The following is a 23282-nucleotide window of genomic DNA, read 5'->3' on the forward strand; positions in this document are numbered from 1 at the left end:
TGGAATGGCTCGAATACCAGTGTCTGTCCCCATTGTTTAGATGTGGTAGAGACAGTGATTCACATTTTAATTGCTTGTCCAGCCTATCTCAAACCTATGCAAAGATGGTTGAACCTGTTTGAACCAGGTCGAGCAATGAGGCTGTTAGGATTCTATCTACATCACTGGAAGAGCCAATAGTGATCGCTGTCGCTATGTTTTTGGGATGGGTGTGGGTTATTCGTTTAAAATCTAATATCCCATGATAAGTTTTGTCTTGTACCTGTTCCTTGCATTACGCACTTTATAATATTTGCACTGTGCCCTTTGAATGTAGTATTTGTAGTATTTGTGGATTGCTGCTTGTTGGAACTAAATGTCGTAAACGGTTTACATATTAGGGTTCTTCTTTGTTTTAATATGGTTTTAATGTGTCATGTGTATATTTATATATATTTTGACCAATTGTCTAAATTGTAGAAATTGATGATTAATTGTTAATTGTTATGCATTATTTTTTAAAGTGTTTTTTTATCTCACCACTCTTATGTGAACTGAACTGAACTGATTGCAGAATCTTCCTTTATGCGATCCCAACTTCCTCTATTCATGTAATCCCAATATCTTCTTCCCCTGTCTGTCCACATTATTCTCTCCAAGTTGAACCCAGTATCTATCACCATCTCCACTTTATATCAGAATCTTTTACTTGCATCCACTACTTCAAAAGACCCCAGAACCGACTCATTCATGCAATCATAGGATCCTCTCCCTTCATGTGATCCCAGCATTCTCTCTTTCATGTGATCCCAGCCTACACTCATTCATGTGATCATGGAATCCTCTCCCTTCATGTGATCCCAGCGTTCTCTCATTCATGTGATTCCAGCATTCTCTCACTCATGTGATCACAGAATCCTCTCAGTTCATGTGATCCAATATTCTCTCATTCATGTGAGGTCATCATCGGGGGCGTACCTATCTGTTAGAGCCCTGCCGCTCATCCCCTGAAAAATTAGCATTCATCCATTAAAAGCATCCCCAGGGCCGCTAAATTGCTCCGCTGATTCCCACAGAGCCTGGGGTCAACCCACAAGTTCAGTTATCGCTGAAAACTGGTGCAGCAGTGAATCAGCAGCTTTGCAGAGGTGCGGCCTGCAGCGGAGGTACGCGAGATGCGGACACGGCAGCTACATGACACCAAGGCCCTGCTACAGCCTGAGGTAAACCCCATAAGTGCTTTCTGATGATATCGGCGCCGGGGGCTCCCTCGGCCCCCCGAGTGCCTACACACCACCAGCAGCTGCTTGTACTTAGAGGACGAGACACAACTCAGGGGTGTCTCTTGGGGCCCGCACTCTGACCAGCAGTGTGAAGCGTAACGGGAAGCACATCCTGCCGAGACAAGATGGATCTGAAGGACGCGAGCCTGAGGTAAAGGCAGCACAATACACAAAGTTTGCTCCTGGCGCCGTACATAGCTGATGCATTTGAACCACACAGACGACTAAACTCAAGTACGACACAGACGGGAAGGTACTCATTAAGCTTGAAAAAGGTATTGAAAGGAAGGGCCAAACAGCGGAGGACACGGTTGTTGATGACTCACGGACTCTGGCCTCAAACAAGATTATGGGCAGTCCAGACCCAAGCATACTCACTGGAATTAGGGCCACGCGAGAGATGCCAATACTAAGGGGAAGGAGTGCAACTTACAGAGTGCCACATCCCCAGCGCATCATCCCATAAAATATCATTCAACCCCAACGCCAACCCTGACCCTCAGAGCGGAGGGAGTGCAAACAGTTGAATTCTGGACCAAGAGCAATTAACAGTTGAAACAGCACAGCGCCAGCACTTGCAGGAGATTCTTACCACTTAATACGCAGACAACATATGTATCACAGGGGCCGGCTGTGGTCAGGTGCTGGAGGCCCATGGGGACAGTCCTCCTCCACCCTCATTCAGTCAGACAAAATGTCCATGGAGGACCCCGCAGACCAGGTGACCACCAACATCGATGCTGTTCTAGCTGTGGTGGAGAAACTGAGCTCCACGATGGAACAGACGCAAACTTCCATTGAAAATAAAATTGACAAAGTAGCCCTTGATCAAAACCTCCTGCATGCCGACCACCGTAAGCTTACTGACAAAACATCCATGCTGGAAGCAATAATGGTGTAAATCTCCCCACTGGTGCAGGCCACTGAAAAACGCCTTAAGGATCTTACAGCCTGTGTAAACTGCCTTGAGAATTGAGTCAAAGACTCAGAAGGCCGATCCAGGGGAAATAATGTATGCGTCGTACGCCTACCAGAGGGTAAAGAAGGAAGGGATGGAACGGCATACATAGAGAGTTGGATCCGCTGTCTGTTGCCAAAAGGATCGCTGTTGCAGCACTTCATTATAGAATGGGCGCACAGAGTGCCAAGCAAACCCTCATCGCCAGGAGGAAACCCAAGACCTTTCTTGTTCCGTGTACTGAATTATAAGGACGGGGACGCGATTCTACAAGAAACTAGGAAGCTACCGAGAATACAAGAGTCAAATAACACATTTATGTTTTTCTCAGACTTCACTGCAACAGTGCCAAGGTGTTCCTTCAAGGAAGTGAAGCAACGACTTTGTCAACTAGACATCAAATGCTTGCAATTCCCTGTCCGCCTGAGAGTAGTTGCCAAGGGAAAATCTCACTTCTTTGACAACCCCGTAGAAGTATGGGAATGGTTAGAATCCTTGGTGTCAGCGGAGGGCATCTCACCCAATGGAAGAGCAGGAGAAAAACACCTGAACGAGGACCCGAGACAGCCTAGAGGAGGGAAAAGGCACAAAAAACAACTGTTATCTTAAAATCTCGGCCCAAACCAAGAGTAAATAAGACTGGACCAGCAAAATGCACTCCAAGCAGCAGCAGAGATAGGAAGTGTACTGGGTGATGCATCATCGGAGATAAGTGTACCGTACCAGGGAAGTGAAGCAGACTCAACACTAAACTCATAAGGAGGTAACTCCCCAGACTGCGGATGGCATAATATAACACACTATACCCGGGTTATTGGATTTGACCCACAAGACTTCAGCAACGGATATGCAAGTATAAAGGGACGTCAGGTTTATTGCCGCATATCTCAGCTGTTAATTATTATGATGTTTGAAGGGCCCCTTCTCACTTTTCTCATGCAATGCACAATGTATAATGACTTATGGTGATTTCAGAAACTATTGCCATGCTCTATCACGTGAACAGCCTTGTCCGATGAGGCAGCCCATGTAATAACCTACGAAGCCCCGGTATATGCCTGCCTTATGACACGATGGGGAGACAACATGTTTTTTCTTAGTTTCTCATACCTATAGGCATACATTGTCTTAGTGACCCTATCCTCCTTGACACTGACGACATGTCTATTTCTTCTAAGGTTTGAACCACTGCTTGTTGCATTCTCGCCCTTCTGGCATTATACGTTTTTCTGTGTTGTTTTATTAATTTAGTTGGTTCTATACTTAAAAGGGGAGAGGGCCAAATAGTTTAACCTCCGATACCCCAGGCCCCCAAGAATAACAAGATTGATCACACGCAAGGGGTATATAGAGTACACAATTACAACAAAAAGGAAAATCCTCCAATTTGGAAAAACTGCCCTCACTCACATACCGAAGTCTGTGACATGCTTCATCATAGGGCCTGCTACAAACGCCCTGGTGTAGCCACAGCCAGGGCGGAGCATTAGGGAGGGGGAAAAATAATAAATTCCATGTTACAAGACGTACAACACAATTAGTCAATACGTACAACAAATAACATACATGAGTGATAGAACGTGCAAGTGAACACCTCGTGGATCTGTTATTAGTGCGACGAAAAAAGTGCAGTGAGGATGTGTTTAAAACTGATTAAGGGTGCCAATAGAAAGAAGTACTTTATTAAACCCAATTTTGATACCCTTATCAGGATTAAAAATAGTGAAAAAGAATGGGAAGATGTCTTATTGGGAAATTGAGGTTCCTCAAGACTTCCCTCCTACCACTGCTAAAGCCAACATGTTTCGACCGCTTCAGTTGTGCCCGAGAGGTCACTTCGGTCTTCCTCAGGACTGTCGCAGTCAAATCCACTTATTTCCCATGACGCATTTCAGTCACTGGGTATCCAGAATAGAGTAGTTCTCGTAATTACGTACTCTTCCAGGTCTTCCCATCATTAAGTGGAGTAAAAGCCCCAAAGTCAAGGGGAAAACATTCACGAGTTTATGAGTTACACAAACTTGAACTGGTGTCCGTCAGGGGGGTCTGACCATGAACACAATCGTTCAGTTCGGCTAGCCCTGCCCAAAGAAATCCTGTACCTTTAGGCACCGCGAATACCTTATTAATTTAGTTACCCGCACATTAGGTCAACACAACAACCAACCTGGCCCAGTAGCAAGACACCAGACACCCCCACCCCAGACCATACTACTCACAACACTGCTGCCCGTAGACCCCACATGAGGCGTGAACCTAGTTTCTCACCTACATCATGACGCCAACCAAGGTATGTACCTGGAATGTAAGGGGGATACATACTTCCTCTCGCAGATATCTGATTTACTCATATCTTAAACGACAGTGGGGCAAATTACCAAGCAATAGCGATAATTATTGCTATTGCTTGGTTAGAGACAAAAAATTATCGCCGACCTGCAGCGATTTTTATCGCAGATAAACCTTGGTATTACCAAGGTTTATCGCAAATGCGATAAAAATCGGCCGCAATGCATGAATATCGCTGAAAAGTCCGCAATAATCATGCATTAGCGAGCTAATGCTCTTAGCCATGTTATCCACCTCCCATTGGATAACATGGCTATGAACTGCTCAGGGCAGGTGTTAGCTTTTGGAGATATTCGCGCTTAGCGCGAATATCTCCAAAAGTTGGTAATAGCGATGTTAGCGACTGTTTCAAGTCGCTAACATCCTGGCACGCCCACTTTGCATGTCATTAGTGATAAATATCACTGACATGCAAAGTGGGGCCCAAGATGGTCGCTATCTCCTACTAGCTGTCGCTAACTGGTGTTAGCGACAGCTAGGTAATAGGGAGCTAATTTTATCTCCGCTTTTTTGGCTTTTAAAGCCAAAAAAGCGGATTATAAACCCCCTTGAAAATATGCCCCACAATGTCCAAATAGTCATTTTGCAAGATACGCACCTAGAAGGGTCTGAGTCAAAGAACCTACAGAGGAGATGGTGGGGGCAATTATATGCCACATGCTTTTGAGCATATGCTAGAGGTACATTAGGTTGGGTTAGGCCAGGCACGCCATTTAATATAGAAGAATCACTTATAGACATGGCCGACTGGTACGTCATAGTGAAGGGCAGGTTGAATGGCAGGCCAGTTGTAATACCATCAATATACGCTCCCAAAACGGAACAATTCCCATTCCTGGATTCCCTATCGAGTAAATTATCGACCTGGCATGGCACCCTTTGCTTCTTGGACTACTATTGTGTATTAGATACATCCCTGGATCGCTCTTTCCCCCCATTGCCTGGGGCGCCCACTGTTACGGCCATGAGAGCACTGAAAAGTTGGACAACACAATGGCATTTAGTGGATGCATGGTGACACAGAAATCCCACGGATAGGGACTACTCATGTTGCTCAGGGGCACATGACTTACACGTCCGACTTGCCCGAATGCTAATCACAGATGACTTGCTATCAGTCATAGCAGACCCTCAATATCTCAGGAGAACAGACTCCAATCACAATCTACACACGTTACAATTAGAATGAGACACCAACACGACACTGATCATGAGATGGCGCATGCAACCAGAACTGTTGGAGGACGGCCCCTTTAGGTAAGCTTTAGGGGAGGCAGTAGCACATTACTTTGAAGAAAACACAGAGACTGCATCATCAACACTAATAGAATGGGACACTTTTAGAACAGTCCCACAAGGGCATTGCCTAGGCACACAGGCTGGCATTCGCAGGACGCTTGAGGCCGACCTCACCAAGTTGGAAAATAGACTAGCAAACTTCAGGAAGTGCGCAGCTAGCAACCCATGCTCCGGAAGTTGCCTGGGTGAGAGCAAGGCAGAGCATGCCGACTTATTAGAGAGGCTTCACTGCCTTATCTATGCCTCACACTCAGCATGTACACATAATACTGGTGGAGAGAAAGCTAGCAGGCTCCTTGCGTGGCTCATCCGACAGGAAGACACTAGATTTCCCGTCACATCCATTTGCACACCACAAGGCACAATATTGTACTCACAACAGGATATCCATCGGGAATTCACAAGACACTACACCGCATTATATAAATCTGCAGTTAGCGTAATGACAGAAGCAATTCACCAATACCTAGAAGGTATTACCATCCCTCAGAGAACCCCGGAACAGAAGACTGAGCTTGATGTTCCGATAAACATGGAAGAAATCCCAGGAAGCAAACATGCAATAGCTACTGGGAAATCCACAGGTCCAGATGGCTTGCAATCTGAATTATACAATGCTTATGCAGAGTTGCTGGCACCCCAACTCAAAAGGATGTATGACATCACATCAACAGATTCCATGCTCTCGGTCACACAAAGAGAGGTATTGCTGGTCTCCCTTCCCAAGCCAGGTAAAGATCCAGAGGTATTAGCATGATATAGACCATTGGCGTTACTTAATACAGACTATAACATTTTTGCATCTATCATCACCGCCAGACTGGCACCGCTGGTGGAAGCCTTAGTTCATCCTGACCAAAACGGCTTCGCCCCGCCCGGAGTCCGTCATTGAACATATGCAGATTCTTCAGGGTTCAACAATATGCTTTTGACTCATGGCCTAACTCGGGCTGGATGGTCTTGGACTAGGAGAAGGCCTTTGATTCACTTGAGTGGTCCTACCTCTTTGAGGTACTGTGCTGGTATGGGTTTGGAGATGCCTTTTTCCAAATGTTTAAACTTTTATATACACAGCCCACGATCAGGATGTGTACAGGTTGCATAACATTGGCAAGCATCCCAAGCAATAGAGGTACCAGGACGCAGAGAGGCTGCACGAAAAATGGGGGAAATCTGGGACAAAAGGAATGTATTTAGGGATAATCTGTGTGCTCCTCCAGTGGGGGTTACTCCCCTTGCCGTGGCTCAAGCAGAAACGATCTGACGCTGCTGTCTTTCGAGGAAACAAGAAGGCAGACTGCCCTGCTTGGCCTTGGTGGCTAGATAGGAGGGGACAAGTGATGCCAACGGTTATTAGTGCCTGTAAGCTTGATGATGTACTGCCATGATTTTGTTGAGTTACAATAAAAAAAATAAAAAATAGATGTACCAGGCAGGGCTGCCCCGCTACTTTTCTCACTAAGAATGGAGGCGCTGGCAAATTGATTGCGTGATGGAGGCGAGGACTGGGCCATCCGGCGGGGGGACAGCCTACATGTGATTTCCCTCTACGCAAATGATCTCCTGGTGTATCTTAGGGATTTACGCAACATACCAAATGCCATAGCAGAAACATTAGAGAAATTTGAGAAGATGTCAGGTCGCAAGGTGAACTGGGCCAAGTCATGTTCATACCCTGTCAAGAAGAGGACCCTATATCCCAATTTGCTAATAAATAATTCTCTCCTCAGCTGGCAGCCATCTGCCTTTAGATACCTAGGTATCTTTTTCTACCAAGATCCCGCCGTCATCCTGGAAGGAAAATTGACTAGAGCTATCTCTGCCATCGGGTCACAAGTCATGCTCTGGAAAGCGCTGCCACTAAAGATCATGGGCAGAATTGCCCTGACCAACATGGTAATACTGCCGAACTTACTGTATTATTTCTCCAATCTCACTGTTTATGTTCCCACTAAAACATTCCAAGAGCTGGAGCAATTGATTTGAGGCTTCATCTGGAACAATGTTCCAGTGTTACTGCTCCTGGGGGCACCGAGAAATGAAACGGGCCCTCCTAATAATGCCCTTACACGCTGGAATGCTGCTGAATACACATGATCGGTGCCTATACACCAAAGGTATCTTGGTCCTTTTCGGCAGATTGTCAGATGAGAATGGCCTGCCATCAGGTCAGTTCCTGTTATACAACTCGATTACACGATCACTTGCAACAGCTTGGGCAAATATCAGCACTGAACCAGAGATGCATCTCCTGGTCCAATACCTGCATGTAATGGGCAATGGGTCCCATATGGTGCATTGGCTGACAGAGGCACGCTAACTCACACTACACAGTCGATGACAGCATTGGGTACATGGTGGCAGGAAGACAGGGGAAATCCATGGACGGCTCATGAATGGGACATGACCCTGGCTATCCCCACGCAAATCCCAAGAAAGGCCAAATTTAGACTCATACAAAAATACATTACGCACAGGGCATATCTGTTACCGGACAAGTTGAACAAGTACTTTCAACAAACTGATTCAGCATGCCCTTGTTGCTCACAGATGGGTGCAAATGTTCTACATATGATGTGGTTCTGCCCCTTCTGAGAAGTGTGGCTCACCGGTTAGAGGAGGCAGACCCAGAAGCAGAGGTCGGCCCGGGACCAGGGTTCAATTCCCGACGCGGCAGGGTTTGGAGCCCAAATGTCCACGGACCTGATAATTCTCGCTTCGGTGCCTACTTGAATCAGGGGTTCACGCTCTGCAACTCTGGGCAATAGCTTGTTCAATCTCCACTACGGCCCCTGCGGCGGGATGCCTGGCTTTCACATTGGGGGTGCCCAGCTGGGCTATCCCACAGGGAAAAACCAGGACGGGTTCCCAAAGCAAGCGCTGAGATACCCTTTGTGGTGATATGTGCGCTATATAAGAAACTACATCACCATTACATTACCATTACCCTCCCTGCAAATATACTGGCAGGAAGTAACGGCGGCGTTATCAACCTACACTGGCAGGCCCCAATTACATACATGGGAGGAATGTTTACTGGGCGCTTTACTCAGATCCAAGAAGCACAGGGTAACTTCTAGGTTCACAGACCAAGGCATATAGTCGCCAAAAGACTAATTACTAAACAATGGAAAAGCAGAAAATCCCCCGTCCTCAAAAACTGAAAACATTCCCTAACGGTATGGGCACAGGCAGAAAGCACGGCTCTGCATAGGGAAGAGGTAGCAGGCCTGCACAAATACCCCATTGCCTAAAATTGGGACGTGATGCTAGTAGAATTGAAACAGAGAGATCAGGAACACAAAGGCAATAACTCACAAAATGGTGGCGGATTAGAGTTAGATACAGGTACCTAACTGGGTCACAACTCAAGTTACAGCCACAATACCCTAATACACATATTGTATAAGAAGGATAACATAAATAGAGGCTTGAACAATGCCAAACTACACATTACTCAGTTTTGTGAGGCTGGGGCGCTGTGGCAATTAGCCACCTTGAGGGCACAGCCAAATACGAATGCTAGGGACGATCTTTGTGTGACGAAATGTTGTTATTGTTTTATTGAATTTATGTTAAATGCACATTGTATTGTTTTAGTCAATGCAGGTAACGGGGTTGAGTAAAAGTCGAAATACACAAAATGGACACACTAGTCTTTTGGGAAATAGTAGACATTGGGCGCAATAGACAAATGTTAATATATCTGTTATACACTTAAAATGTACTGTAACCACTATGCATTATTTGAATACTAATGTATTTCCTTAGTCAGATAAGTAGTCCTACTTTGATACAACCCTATGTACCTACAAACGCAATCAAACACACGCCAACATGTATATTGTAACCCACCCCATATGGAAACTGCAACTTTTATACAAAAAGTGCAAATAAAGAAATGTAAACAAAATGAGAGGTCATCATACTCTTCTCTCATGGAGCCTAGGCATCGCACCCTCTCATCTGATCTCAACATCTGCTCCTCCAGTTGATCTAGTATGACTTCCTTTCATGTGATCGGAAAATCCTCCTTTAGATGATCGAATGAATCTATGAATTACCTCTGTATTCTCTATTCTTTGTGCATTCTCAGGATTCCATTGTTGAACTGATGCTAATGCATTTTGCTCCATGTGCTCCCAGCATCCACCCTTGCAACTGAGCTCAGTATCTTCCCCAAGTGATCTTAATATTTCCTTCTCACTTATGGTCTTAGCATCCTCTACTTCATGTGATCTCCTCTTTATTGTAGAATTCTCTTTGCCTATCCTCTCTTTTGTGAGATTACATCATGCTGGTATCTATGTGTGTCATGTGAGCATCCTTTATTTCTCCTACCGCCATGCCAAGACATGGAACTCTCTCCCCCTCCACCTCCAGCAAACAGAAGACCCTCAGATGTTCAGGAAACTACTCAAGACCTGGCTCTTCGACCACTAGTTGCACCCTCCCCCCCCCCAGCGCCTTGGGACCCTCGTGGGTATGTAGCGCGCTCTACAAATGCGCTGATTTATTTATTGATTGATTGATTGATTGATTTATTACATGTGATCCCATGATCTAAAATCAGTATCCCACACTCCACTTGACCCTACCATTCTCTCATCCTCAGGAACTAAACTTCCTCTCTTCTGGTGTCATCATGCAGTCTTTCTTCCCAGCAGTGCCAGTAATCCCTCTTCTAGTGATCCCTGCACCCTCTCCGTTCTCCTTACCATGTTACTTCAGCATCCTTTTCCGCATTTAGCTTTAGTACCCTTTTCTACTTGTGTACAATGTGAGATGTGCATCAACTCCTCCATGTGATTGCACCATCCTGTCCTCCAACTGATCCCAGCAGATTGTTCTTTAAGTGGCCTCAGTATATTCTCCTCCATGGGGTTTCACCATTACCTTCTCCATGTGATCCCACGTTACTTGAGTTTCCCATTTTCTATGTGATCCCAAAAACCTCTCCTCCATGTGATTCAACTTTCCAAGTGATCCTGTTCCTTAAGTGATCTCAGTATACCCTCTTACATTCTGTTCACCATTAGATGCTGTTAGCCTCTGCTCCATGTGATGTCAGAGTCCTGTTCTCCAGTGATCCCAGGACCAAATTCTCCATTTGATTCCAGCATCCTCATTGCGAATAGATCCCATCATCCTCTTCTCCACGTGATTCCAGCTTGCTGGTCTTCATTCGATCTTAACACCCTCGTTGACTTGTGATCTAAGCATCCCTCAAATTCTTTCTGGTCTCTGTGTTATTCCAGCATCATCGCCTACATGTTTATCACAGGATCCTTCTCACTAAGTGATCCCAACACCCCCATATGTGTATTACACCATCATAAAAGCCTCGGATTGTTTCCAAGAATTCTCTCTGCTCATGTGATCGTAACATTTTCTCCTTCCATTTCATAGCAATATTCTCTTTTATCATAAGATTTCCCCTTCTTGTGATCTCAGCTGATCATTTTGCCCTTCTTGTTATCTTAGCATACTCTCTTACCACTTGATCGCAGCAACGTCTACTCCTTGTGAGCTCAATACCATCTCCTGTAACTACTGCAAGTGTTACATCCTCCACCTTAGGATTTTTAACAAAGTTTCCTCTGTGTTGCTACAGGGTGTTGATCCTGTTGCTGCCTTGTCATTGATGTTAGTGTTACTATGGTCTCCATCAGAAAAGGTAAATACCCAAAGTCCCATGTGTTTTACTGCTTCTTCCAGTAGTAAGGAGGCTTAAACAGACCTGAACTTTAAAGGTCCCTTTTCTCCATTTGTCCTTTCAGGTATGTGCAGCACAATCTCCAGGGTGGGCTTTGGATTTCTGAACTCTAACAATTGCCCTTCAGAGAATCCAAGCAATACTGACTTTTTTTATCTGATTCGAGCTAATGTAGAGAAGGTAAGTCTGCAGAAAGTTCTTTCTTGTTTAAGCGTGTTTGACCACTAAGCATTCAGACAGTGGAGATTTGCACCTTTGATATGAAAGCCTCCCTTGATATGGAAGACTCAAGGACAGTGTCCTGATGCCAAGCCACTTCTCTGCCTTCTCTTCCAGATTTTACTCACATTTAATGCCTTCGATATTGAATCCTCTCCAAACTGTGAGTCTGATTATGTCATGGTTTATGATGGGATGACCAACGACTCCCCGGTCTTACTGGACAAAGCCTGTGGGAGTGGAAGTGTGCCACCAGTGGTGTCTTCAGGAAATGTAATGCTGCTGCAGTTTGTTACCAATGGAGCCATCTCTGCCAGCGGGTTTAACGCCTACTACCGGAACAGTAGGAGACTTTCTGTTTCTTATCTTAGTCACTAGGTGATTGTCTGCTTGAATGGAACATTAGATTATGCCACCTTCATTGAATAATATTTCAATCACTTTAAAACACATTGTGATAGCACTGGCCTTTTCTATAGCTGCATACAATGTTTCCATTTAATGTACTAACATATAAATCTACCCACAATGAGCCTCTGGGTCCTAAGCGCAGGGGTGAAACTAGCGTCAGTAAGGAAAGAGGTCAACGGCACTAAAGGAGAGAAGTGACATGATCACCTAGCAAAGTTCCCATCCAGAAATAAGGGGTCATTATAAGACATGATGGAATTTACAAGTATGGAATTTATATGTGTATGCTATTGATCATGGGTCTGATACCAGAATAGCTCTCTCATAATATAGTTCGACATAAATACTGTGGGGCCGATTCACAGTACTAATCTGAGATAAAATCCTAAAACGTACTACTTTTGGTATTCACAGAAGGCATTTAGTAGTAGTAAAGTTAGGAATCCTGACTTTACTACTACTAAACTTAGATAAAATCATAAACTAACCACTTTTGGTATTCACAGAAGGCATTTAGTAGTAGTAAAGTTAGGAATCCTGACTTTACTACTACTAAACGTAGATAAAATCATAAACTAACCACTTTCGGTATTCACAGAAGGCATTTATTTAGTAGTAGTAAAGTCAGGACTCTTAACTTTTCTACTACTAAATGCCTTTTGTGAATACTGAAAGTCGTAAAGTTAGAATTTTGTCTGAGTTTAGTAGTAGTAAAGTTAAGAGTCCTAACTTTACTACTACTAAATGCCTTCTGTGAATACCAAAAGTAGTAAATTTAGGATCTTATCTCAGATTAGTTATGTGAATCAGCCCCTGTGTCGTAATGGAGATACTAAAATATTTCCACATGGAGTTCATAATAGAAAATCTACACTCAGTCGGATTACATTTTTGGAAATAATATTCAAGACATAATATAATCGTCAAAAAGTCGTTTTTATCCATGATATTCTGACATGCAACCCTTATTGTTAGTAGCCAAGGCCTGCTACTGCTGGCACCAAACAACACTGTGGAACCTGTATTCCAGTTCAAAAATAGGTTTCGGGGTAATGAATGAATGGTTGAAGGAAAGATTACACTCCTAACACGCACTAGTGAATCATCGCTGCATGTTGCTACAGTGTTTGGAGCAAACCGGGGCTCCTAGAATGTAGCTGGTGATTGCAAGTAGATTTTTCTGGATGTTTGACGGTGTGTTTCTCTTTGCTTTCTAGTTAATTGTGCCCATGTGTACAGCACTTCCCCAGGGACCGTCACATCAGAAAACTATCCTCAGAACTATCCAGCCAATTTGGACTGTGGGTACTACATCTCGGCCCCATCAGGAAGCAAGGTCAGTAGCACTACACACTCTTTACTATTGCACTGGAAGAGCCTATGATACATCCCAAGTGGTAGAAGATTGTGATGATGCAACATTACTCCTAAATAAGACTCCTCTTTTCTTCTGTGTCTCATATCATAGATTTCATTGACTTTCACTGACTTTGACTTGGAGCCCAGCTTGCCCCACTGCCATATAGACTACCTAGCCATTTACAATGGTCCCACAAACAGTGACCCACTGATTGGCCTATATTGTGGATCTGGCCCAATCCCACCAGTGGTGTCCACTGGGAACTCATTGCTGCTCCAGTTCCACAGTGACAGTTCAGATCAGAGGGAAGGGTTCCAGGCTGCATACACCTTCGGTAAGTTGAGGCGGGCTAAATGTTTTAATGTGCTAGGTTGAGTTCAGTTTTGTTATGTTGTATTGCATTTTGTGGTACTGTATTACATGTTTCATGTAGCAATGTTTTCTGGAAAATGTATAACTGCAACAAAAACACACAAAGCTAACCAGCAATTACCACTGAAACTACTCAGGTACCAGCCATTAATTTGATTTACTAGTTGGGTGACTTTACCAAACATGATGTCATAATCCACAAAATTAAAGGACCACATGATTATTGTTTGAAGAAAAATTTGACAAGAATCACTGGTGCAAAATTCCACAGCAAAACCAGCTACTAGAATAGAAGGTATGAGCACAAGAAACTCAACACAAAGTCACTATACCATATTCCAGTGGGGTTTAAAATCAAATCCAGAGAGCTCCACATCTCACAAAAACCATTTTAGCACAAAGGACAATGATACTTGCAAATGATGGACCACTACTGCATACCAACCTAGCTCCTCCTTTTAGTCATTGCACCAAAAATCCCTTGAACTACAGCTCTGATGATAAAAGCACCGTCCAGAATCTTCACGGAGCATGGATCAAGGCAATGGGACATGTTCACCCATCCATGAGAACCATAAATCTTGAACTAGGATCCATCATATCCTTCCTGGTCTGTGTTGCACACCTGTGGCCACTGTCCGTTACTACTCCGTGAGGCCTTGAAGCACCATGATGTGATTGTGCAACAGTGTGAGAGCCATGAGAGAGATCCAGAGATCCTTACCCTGAATGAAGCCCTGAAGCTGACCGTCAGATGGCTCTCCTCCAATCAACTAACACTAAATGCCAAGAAAACTAAGTTGCTTCTAACCTCCCCACCCAAGAACAACCCCGACATCCAGACATGGATTAAAGCGTGAATTCAGCCAAATCTCTGGGAATTACCTTGGATTATAACCTAAATATGCAAGACCACATCAACACAATGGCGAAATCGGTCAGATTCCACCTGAGCTACTTATGGAAATTGAAACCCTTTCTAGACGCTCCGGACCTAAAACTCGCTGTCCAATCATTAGTCATCTCTCGACTGGAATACGGTTGCTCCACCCTCTCTGGCTTACCTAACATCTTCCTGGCACCCTTAAAAGCCTGCCTCAACGCAGCCGCCAGACTACTTACAGGCTCAAAAAAATTCGATCACATCACTCCTCACTTGAAAGTGCTAAACTGGCTCCCCTTCGAGGCGAGGATTCACCTCAAGCTGGCATGCATCACGCACAAGGCCCTTCACTCTAACTCCCGTGCGTTTCTTGCACAGAAGCTTGTGTTATCTGGAGGAAACAGAAAATCAAGATCGACCAAGGCCCTCCTACTCCGGCCTGCACGCTTTAGGAAAATAAAAACCTACAATTGGGCTTCCACCGGAACTGCACCAGGAATATGGAACGCCCTCCCTCCCGACATTAGAATAATCCCTTCCTTTGCTCGCTTCAAAAAAGAGGCCAAGGCCTCTTGGATAAATTCTCATGGATAAATTCCTTGGCTAATCTTGTTCCCTCAGCCACCTGAGAGACTAGTGCCTTATCCTGCATCCTTGTACATTACCTTTCTTGTTCATTGTATTTTATTTGTCCTGCTTTATAGCCTATCCTATCCCCACGGTACAGTACCTGTTTGCTACCCTGTCCCGCCTTCATCCCCCTGATTTTCTGTAAGCTCTCCTATGTACTAATTCTTATCGTTTTTACCTGTTTTTTTGTTGTGCTATGACCTGCTGTGACCCTGTATTATGCTATGTATCTGTAAAGCGCTCTGATACCCTCACTGGTCATGTTCGCGCTCTATAAAACCTTAAAATAAATAAATAAATAATAAACATGCATAACCGCCAAGTAAGCGAATGCGGCAATTGTTCGCATTCCTTCCAGGATAACTGCAACTCATCCTCACTATCTGGTTCCAATGTATCCATTGTTGTGATCTTTATCACGTCTCAGCTACAAGGTGAAGGCCTCTTTATAGTCACAAAGATAGCCATCTTGCAGATGGAATGTTTACCTACAACTGAGATGCTCTTATCTGAACTTGACCACCGATACTTAGAGCTACAAATTCCTATGAAGACTCTTGAAGTGTTTGAGTTCAGTGAGGTGAGAAAAAAGAAAAGAAAAGGTGCCTCTCACTAGAGAATGTTGTCTAGACACTACACTGTAGCAAATAAATATGTATTCCCAAACCAATAAAAGGACATTTCAAGAAGAATGTTACTGTTTTGATGCAATGAAAATATTTTTTTGAGTTCAGTGGCAAAAGGAAATAAATATACAGTGAGAAAGGCAGGCTACATTGAGGGGGAGAGAAAGGATGTGCATAAGAAGAGTCAATATACAATTATGCAGTTGATATAGATCATTCCTTTGCAAGTGAATAAATACAGAAACAGTTAGGCATAAATATTACAGTAAATCGCAGAAGGACTTTACAATGTTGAATACGTGGTACTCCAGCGTTGTTCATGCATATAATTTTTTTTTTAAATGAAAATGAACAGAGGATGCAGTCTGATTAAGGTACTTTGTTTTCTATGACACATTGAAAGTCATATCTTTATTTAGAAACTGATGCCGCTTGAAGCAGCTGGCATCGGTGTGATTATACGATTTTATAGTACTAGGAGGGATACGGTGTATGTATGAGATGTGCACAGGTGTGAATAAAACTAACATGTCTCACATGAATAAGGGAAGATGGTGGTAAGGGTGACCTTGGGGACTTTTGTAATGTTGGCGTGAGCGTATTTTAACCATTGTGAAAGGAGCTAACTGGTGGAGAGGGGAATCTCCTAGATGAGAGATCATGGAGGCTTGTGGATAAAGGTACTTGTGTTAAGCGCATTCCATATTACACAACGCGATAATCTCCATGGGGATAGTTGAAGAGCAATGTTATTGGCACCTCTGAGAAAAGTTAACCACTCTTGCCACATAGAGAAAGAGACCACTTTGCAGTTCTTCCAGTTGTTTAGTATAAGCTTGCTGGCTAGAGTGAGCATTAAGTCTAGTAGGAAACAGTTGTGTTTTTGAGCTGGGGATCCAGGAGGCCCAGAATAATATATGAGAACTCTTTTGTGGGAAGAATGTTCAGGGTATGTCTAATGCAGTCTAAAACATTATTCCAAAAGTCTTGGAGGAGGGGGTAATCGAATAGCATGTGTGCTAGAGAGCCTTCTGTCTTGTGGCAGCGCCAGCAGTTGGGATCTTGTTTGAGTCTATCTTTAAAGACTCTGGCGGGAGTCCAATATGTCCTATTTATTATCATATATTACGTTTGGGATAGAATAGGAGAGATTATAAGAGTGAATTGGGATTTGTTGATGGCGATCCAGTTAAAGGCAATGTTTTTCTTGTTAGATTCAGCTTCCCATTTTCACTGGCAACGAGATAGGGATTTGGTTTGGTTTGGTAGGAGTGTTTTGTGTATGTTAGAGACCAGATGTCCTACTTTGAGTAGGTGGCTCAGAAGGGTAGCGAGGGAGGTGTTGGCACCCGGACGATTATTTTTGGCAAGTCTTACTTGGAGCTGTAGAAACGTATAAAAATCTAGATTCATGAGATTGAACCTCTTTTGCAAAGATGAGAAAGGTAGAGGAGAAGTACTTTCAAAGATATCTTGCACTAGGTTAATGCCTTTACTTGACCAGTCCAACCAGTAAAATGAGGAACAGTCCATTTTGAGTGTGGGGTTATACCATAGAGAGGATAGGTAAGAATGTTGTATCTTGACCTCCAAAGTGAGTCAAGGATTAGGAGGGCACTTTTGGTGTTCTATATAATGTTTTTAGAGTGCCGCAGATGAGTTGTGTTCACTGTGACTAGTGCAGCAAGAGGGATGTTCTGTATGAGGGATCTTTCTATACCTACCCAGAGAGGTTAGTAAGATGGGTTATCAATTAACCAATTTGCTCCCTGTCTGCAAAGAAAGGCCGTTTGATAGTTTTTGAAGATGGGTAGGGAGATGCAATAAAAATATTTAGACACTATGACGCAATATTTCAGTTGCACCCCTAGCAATGTATGGTGCTTTGGGCAGGAGAGCTCTCACTGCCCTAACATATCTCATTGGGTTTGTAACTCCGCCAGGTTTCAGCAAAGATAAAGAAGTCAAAAGTTTTGTAGCAAAGCCTTACATTTCAGGCTTCTTAGATATTGCACTATGTGCCCCTTCATTCTTCTCTTAGCATGCATGTCTGTGTGCCCCACAAGTTGCCTCACTCACTTGTCACTCCCTATATAGCAGTACTCTTAAGTAGTACAACTCGCACACTAGGCTAAACACTTGAGGTAAACAGTTGGCTGGTTCTGTAATAACAAGATATACCTTGTGGGCAAGCCGAGGACGGTTTGCAAAATTCCAATCAGACTCAAAAGAAATAGGAGACGCTGACCATTGGTTGCAATATGCAAGAAAGCCAACCACACAAACCTAATCTTACAAATGATCAACCAGACAAAGACGAGAGTCTGACTGCAAAACACAACCATACAAATGTAAAACAGGACAAGCAGAGCATTGGTTGCACAAGCATAACATTGGTTGCAGAAACCTGCTCTTACAAACAATAGGCTGTGCAGTATAAATCATGTGTCATATACAGTAGAAGTCTAAGTATCTCAGTTCCATTAATGTTTTTTTTGTGTCCTCATGTCAACATTGCAATGCAAATAACAGCCTACCATCCGATCTATACCTCCCCAGGCTTTTGCGATATTTCAATAGCCCTGCGCTCGTGGTCATCCAGTACACTGGTTGCACGATCCACGCAGGTGTAATCATAGGAATTATGGGACTAAATACTTTCGGACCCATTCCAGTTCTGGAAAGCCTCCCAGATTTTACAATGAGTATTGATCTCCAAATCAACATCCAGTTTACATGTTCTTCTTACTGCTGTAGCCAGCCTATCCCATGGGGTGGTACCGCTTCAACCCATTTTTTACAGATTTCACGCCTCGCCATAAGAACAAAATAAAAGAGCAGGGCCTGTTTGTCACCGGTGAGAGACCCATTTAACTTATCTTCAACCCCCAGCATTATTAACAGAATATTTCTTTTGATGTTAGTACCTAAGATTCCATTAATAGTCTGTCCTACCACAAACCAGTATTCCTCTAGCTGAGGGCACTCGAAAAACATATGTCTATTATCAGCACTCATTATGCCACATCTGCGGCATTTGGGGGGGCTTCTATAACAAACTTTGCTAATTAGCGTGGCGTCCAATAAAGCCTGTTTGCTGTATAAAAGTGATTCATTTTCAGATTCTGTGGTTTGACTGTTTTATAAAGCAGTTTAAAAGAAAGGTGCCATAATTGTTCTGGTTCTGGAGTTTGCATCACTTCATCTCATAACTCATAGGGGGCTTTACGTTTTTTCTCCTCAAACGTCAATAATGTCTGGTACCATCCACTTACTTCCTTCTTCACTATAGTTTCATTCTGCAATTTTTGTTCAATTTCCCACACGCCTTCAGTCTCGTGCCTATTTGCCTCCCCCCGGGACTTCAACCGGAGAAAATGTAAACCTAGAAAGGGACCTCCCTGTTTTTAATCACTTCCTTCATCACTATCAGCTCCCCCCAAACCTCTATTCCTGCCCTCCTAAGTGGAACACTCAATTGGTCCTACAGGCAATCCAGCGTGCCGGGTGAGTCCCAAATTGGAGCCCCTCCTGAGTAGTAGTTGATTCCTACTATATTCCTAATCCTTACCCACAGAATTAGTGCTGCCTTCAACATCTTTAGCTTTATTTTTTTGAGGAATTTCTTTGCAACAAATTTAAACAGAAACCCTTTCCCACCCTACTCTTTAATCATCTCCTCGAGTAGCCCGCCCCACACCCTGTACCCCGGTGTACATAATGAAACCCTACAATTTTTAAACTGGAATGCCATACGGTATAATTTTAAATCTGGTAAGGCAAGCCCTCTGTCCGCTAATTTGCATCGCAATTTTTTCCAGGACATACGCGCCCCCTTATCTGCCCAAACAAAACTGCATAATTTACCCTGCATTTTATCTATCAGGCTGCTCGGGAAGGTGGGAGGAATGCAATTAAAAAGAAATGTAAGCTTTGGCAAGATCACCATTTTTATCAGGTTAACCCGCCCATAAACTGTTAATGGAAGATTTTTCCACCTAGTTAATATTTTCTCAATCTTTCTGATTCTGTCATGTTTATGTTGTTGGACATCCTGCAATAAATTAGGAATATTGATTCCTAAATACCTGATCTTTCTCTGTACACTCCCCCTCCAGTCTGTGATATTCCAGCACATAATCCCTGTTTTTTCCCTGTTTACTAGGTATCCGGACATGTCCCCAAATTCTTCTGCCAATTGCTCTACTCTTGGAATTGTTGTGGCCGGATCTGCTGTATAGATGATTAAATCGTCTGCATATAGGGAATTTTTTTTTACGAAGGTTCCTACCTGGAAAGCCTTCACCTGACTATCTTGTCAAAGCACCTGGGCGAATGGCTCGATATACAGGTTGAACAACAGGGTTGAAATTGGGCAGCCCTGTCACATCCCTCTCATGATCTTAAAACTTTTGGTGAGTACTCCATTTAATAGAATCCTTGCTGGGGAGGAAGTATATAGAGCTCTTAGTGTATTTACCAAAAAAAAAATGCCCAAATCCCATAAAATCCAGAACTGCCCATAAATACTACCAACAAACTCTTTCAAACGCCTTAGCGGCTCCCAATGTAGGCAAGCAGTGCTCCTGCTTTCTCCCCATATTAAAATTCCTTAACCATTCAATCTTTTGTTGACCTCTGAGGCGGAAGCCGGAGGACTGTAATTTGCTTTTAAAACTTGTAATTGTTTTGCTTTTAAAATACTCACTGGCCATTCCGGGCACTTGTCAATTGCGCCAAGCAACCCTCCTGACACCCCCTGACACAGCGGATCCTATCGCTGCTCCAGGGAAACTCCTCAACCGCCATCACGGCTCGAAGGCGTAGACACGCCCACACCTGAGGCCACGCCCACCTCAACCCGTACTTAAGCGCTGACTGATAGCGCACCACTCAATCTTTTGTTGACCTCTGAGGCGGAAGCCGGAGGACTGTAATTTGCTTTTAAAAACTTGTAATTGTTTTGCTTTTAAAATACTCACTGGCCATTCCGAGCACTTGTCAATTGCGCCGAGCAACCCTCCTGACACCCCCTGACACAGCAAATCCTATCGCTGCTCCAGGGAAACTCCTCAACCGCCATCGCGGCTCGAAGGCGTAGACACGCCCACATCTGAGGCCATGCCCACTTCTCTCTCTACAAATGTGCCTGCCACGCAAGCGCAGCGGACGAGCGCAGCGGGAGCGCCGTTTGCGCGCCGAAGGCGCGCCTAAGGCAAGCCCGTCTGCGCCCGTCTGCGCTCGGCCGGGCTCAGGGCCAGAACCCATGCCGGAGCCAGCTACTCGCGTCGGGACCTCCTTAGTCTCAGGCCCACCAACGACAGCACGTGCAACTATGTTCATGACTTAGACGGACTTTTTACTAGCTGTACACACTGCCACCCAGTCCAGCTACAACTCACCAATCCACCCGTCTCACACCCGGGCCTTAAACTTGCCGCACTGAACTGCAGGTCACTCCCTATGCATGCTTTGCTTATTAACCACCTAATAGAAGACCACGAGCTGGACATTATGTTCCTGACTGAAACGTGGCTCACCGACCACTCGGACTCAGACGTGGTCTTAGCCCTACCCCCGGGCTTCCTTATCCAGTCCCAACCACGCCCATCTGGCAGAGGAGGCGGACTGGCCATCCTCTACCGGGATCACTTTTCCTGTAGAACCAACGATGCCCACATCTTGGACTCTGAAAGCCTTCATTTTACCATCCAGCTAGCGCCGACTAGTACGCTGTCAGGCCTCCTAGTTTATCGTCCCCCTGGCCATTTTGGCCCGTTTGCTAGCGCTCTCCTAGAATCATTAGTATCTCTGGCCCATTCTACCTCCAACTTCTCTATACTAGGAGACCTCAACATTCATTTCGACGACCCCCTAGACACAGGGGCAGCCGACTTGATCTCCGACCTGGCGGCCTACGGCCTCCACCTTACCAACTCCGGAGCCACACACTTTAAGGGTTGTCTGCTAGACCCTGTGTTTACTAATATCCTCACCCTACAAGCCAAAGAGTCCCTCCCCCTCCCGTGGACGGACCATTTTTTGGTCCCTCTCCGCTTACCATGGGCATTCAGGAAAACCCACAAGCCCGCCACCTGTACCAGGGACAGGGCATGGTCCAGACTCTCTGCCGAGGACTGGGCCAGAGCCCTGAACTCTACAACCCCTAGTTCACCGGAAGACCCGGTCACCGCGGACAGAAAGTTCAGGGAGTGGATCTCCACCTCCCTCGATTCTATCCTCCCCATAAAAACCCGTGAGGATAAAAACGGCAAAATAGGATCAGCCCCATGGTACAGCCCGGAACTCAGAACTCTCCACAAAGAGTGCAAAAAAGCGGAGAGACTATGGAGAAAGGACTGGCTTCATGCCAGCAAGGACGCCTACTGTAGGTCGGTGAGAACCTATAAATCCACCCTGAAGCTCACTAAAACCTCTTACTACGACGCCAGAATAAAAAACTCCACCAATTCGGCGAGAGAATCCTACCTCATCGCCAAAGAGCTCTTGAAAATACCAGCGCCCCCTCCTCCAACATATCCCCTCCTGACAGAAGTGATGAACTGGCAACCTACTTTGACTCCAAAATTGCCCGTATCCTAGTCTCCCTCCCTCCTCCCAGTCTGCCTAACCACACAGACAACGTTGCACCTACTAACCACACAGGAAACATCCTGCACCCTCAGTTGACCGCATTCAGGGCAGTATCGTTGGACGAAGTAGGAACAACCCTGGACAAGATGAAAAGCGGCTCCCCTCTTGATCCCGCCCCCATCAGATTTCTGAAAACAGTGGCCACTCGTGCCATCGTGCCATCGTGCCCACTATCATGGAGCTGATTAACATCTCGCTATCCCAAGGCTCTGTCCCTCCAAGCTGTAAGAGTGCTCTGTAAGTCTGCTCTGCCAGACCAGCGCTCAAGGCCCTACACTGGCTTCCAGTGCGTCAGAGGGTAGAATTTAAGGCCTTGTGTACCGCCCACAAACTCCTCAACGGTCTAGGCCCTTCTATCCTGAGAGACATGGTCACCCCATACAAGGCCCCCAGACCCCTGCGCTCGGATAACGAGCGTTTGGCCAATGTCCCTATATTTAGGAAGGCACGCACCGGCGGTCGACGCTTCGCAGTAAAAGCGTCCTCAGGATGGAACTCACTCCCCCGCAGCCTGCGACTGGAACCCTGTCACCTTCTCTTCCG

General features: G+C 44.8%; 1 protein-coding gene across 1 annotated transcript in view; it reads left to right on the forward strand.

Annotated features, from left to right (window-relative positions):
* LOC147663870 (astacin-like metalloendopeptidase) overlaps positions 1 to 13949 on the forward strand; it is an 81102-nt gene extending 67153 nt beyond the window's left edge. The window contains exons 9-12 of the mRNA XM_086950140.1: positions 11649 to 11764; positions 11921 to 12146; positions 13432 to 13550; positions 13683 to 13949. Of these exons, the coding sequence (XP_086806266.1) occupies positions 11649 to 11764; positions 11921 to 12146; positions 13432 to 13550; positions 13683 to 13949 (728 nt within the window). The remainder of the gene's footprint in view (positions 1 to 11648; positions 11765 to 11920; positions 12147 to 13431; positions 13551 to 13682) is intronic.
* Positions 13950 to 23282: the final 9333 nt, after the last annotated feature.

The sequence above is a fragment of the Lissotriton vulgaris genome, unplaced genomic scaffold (assembly GCF_964263255.1).
Source record: "Lissotriton vulgaris unplaced genomic scaffold, aLisVul1.2 SCAFFOLD_613, whole genome shotgun sequence".
Taxonomy (NCBI): Eukaryota; Metazoa; Chordata; class Amphibia; order Caudata; family Salamandridae; genus Lissotriton; species Lissotriton vulgaris.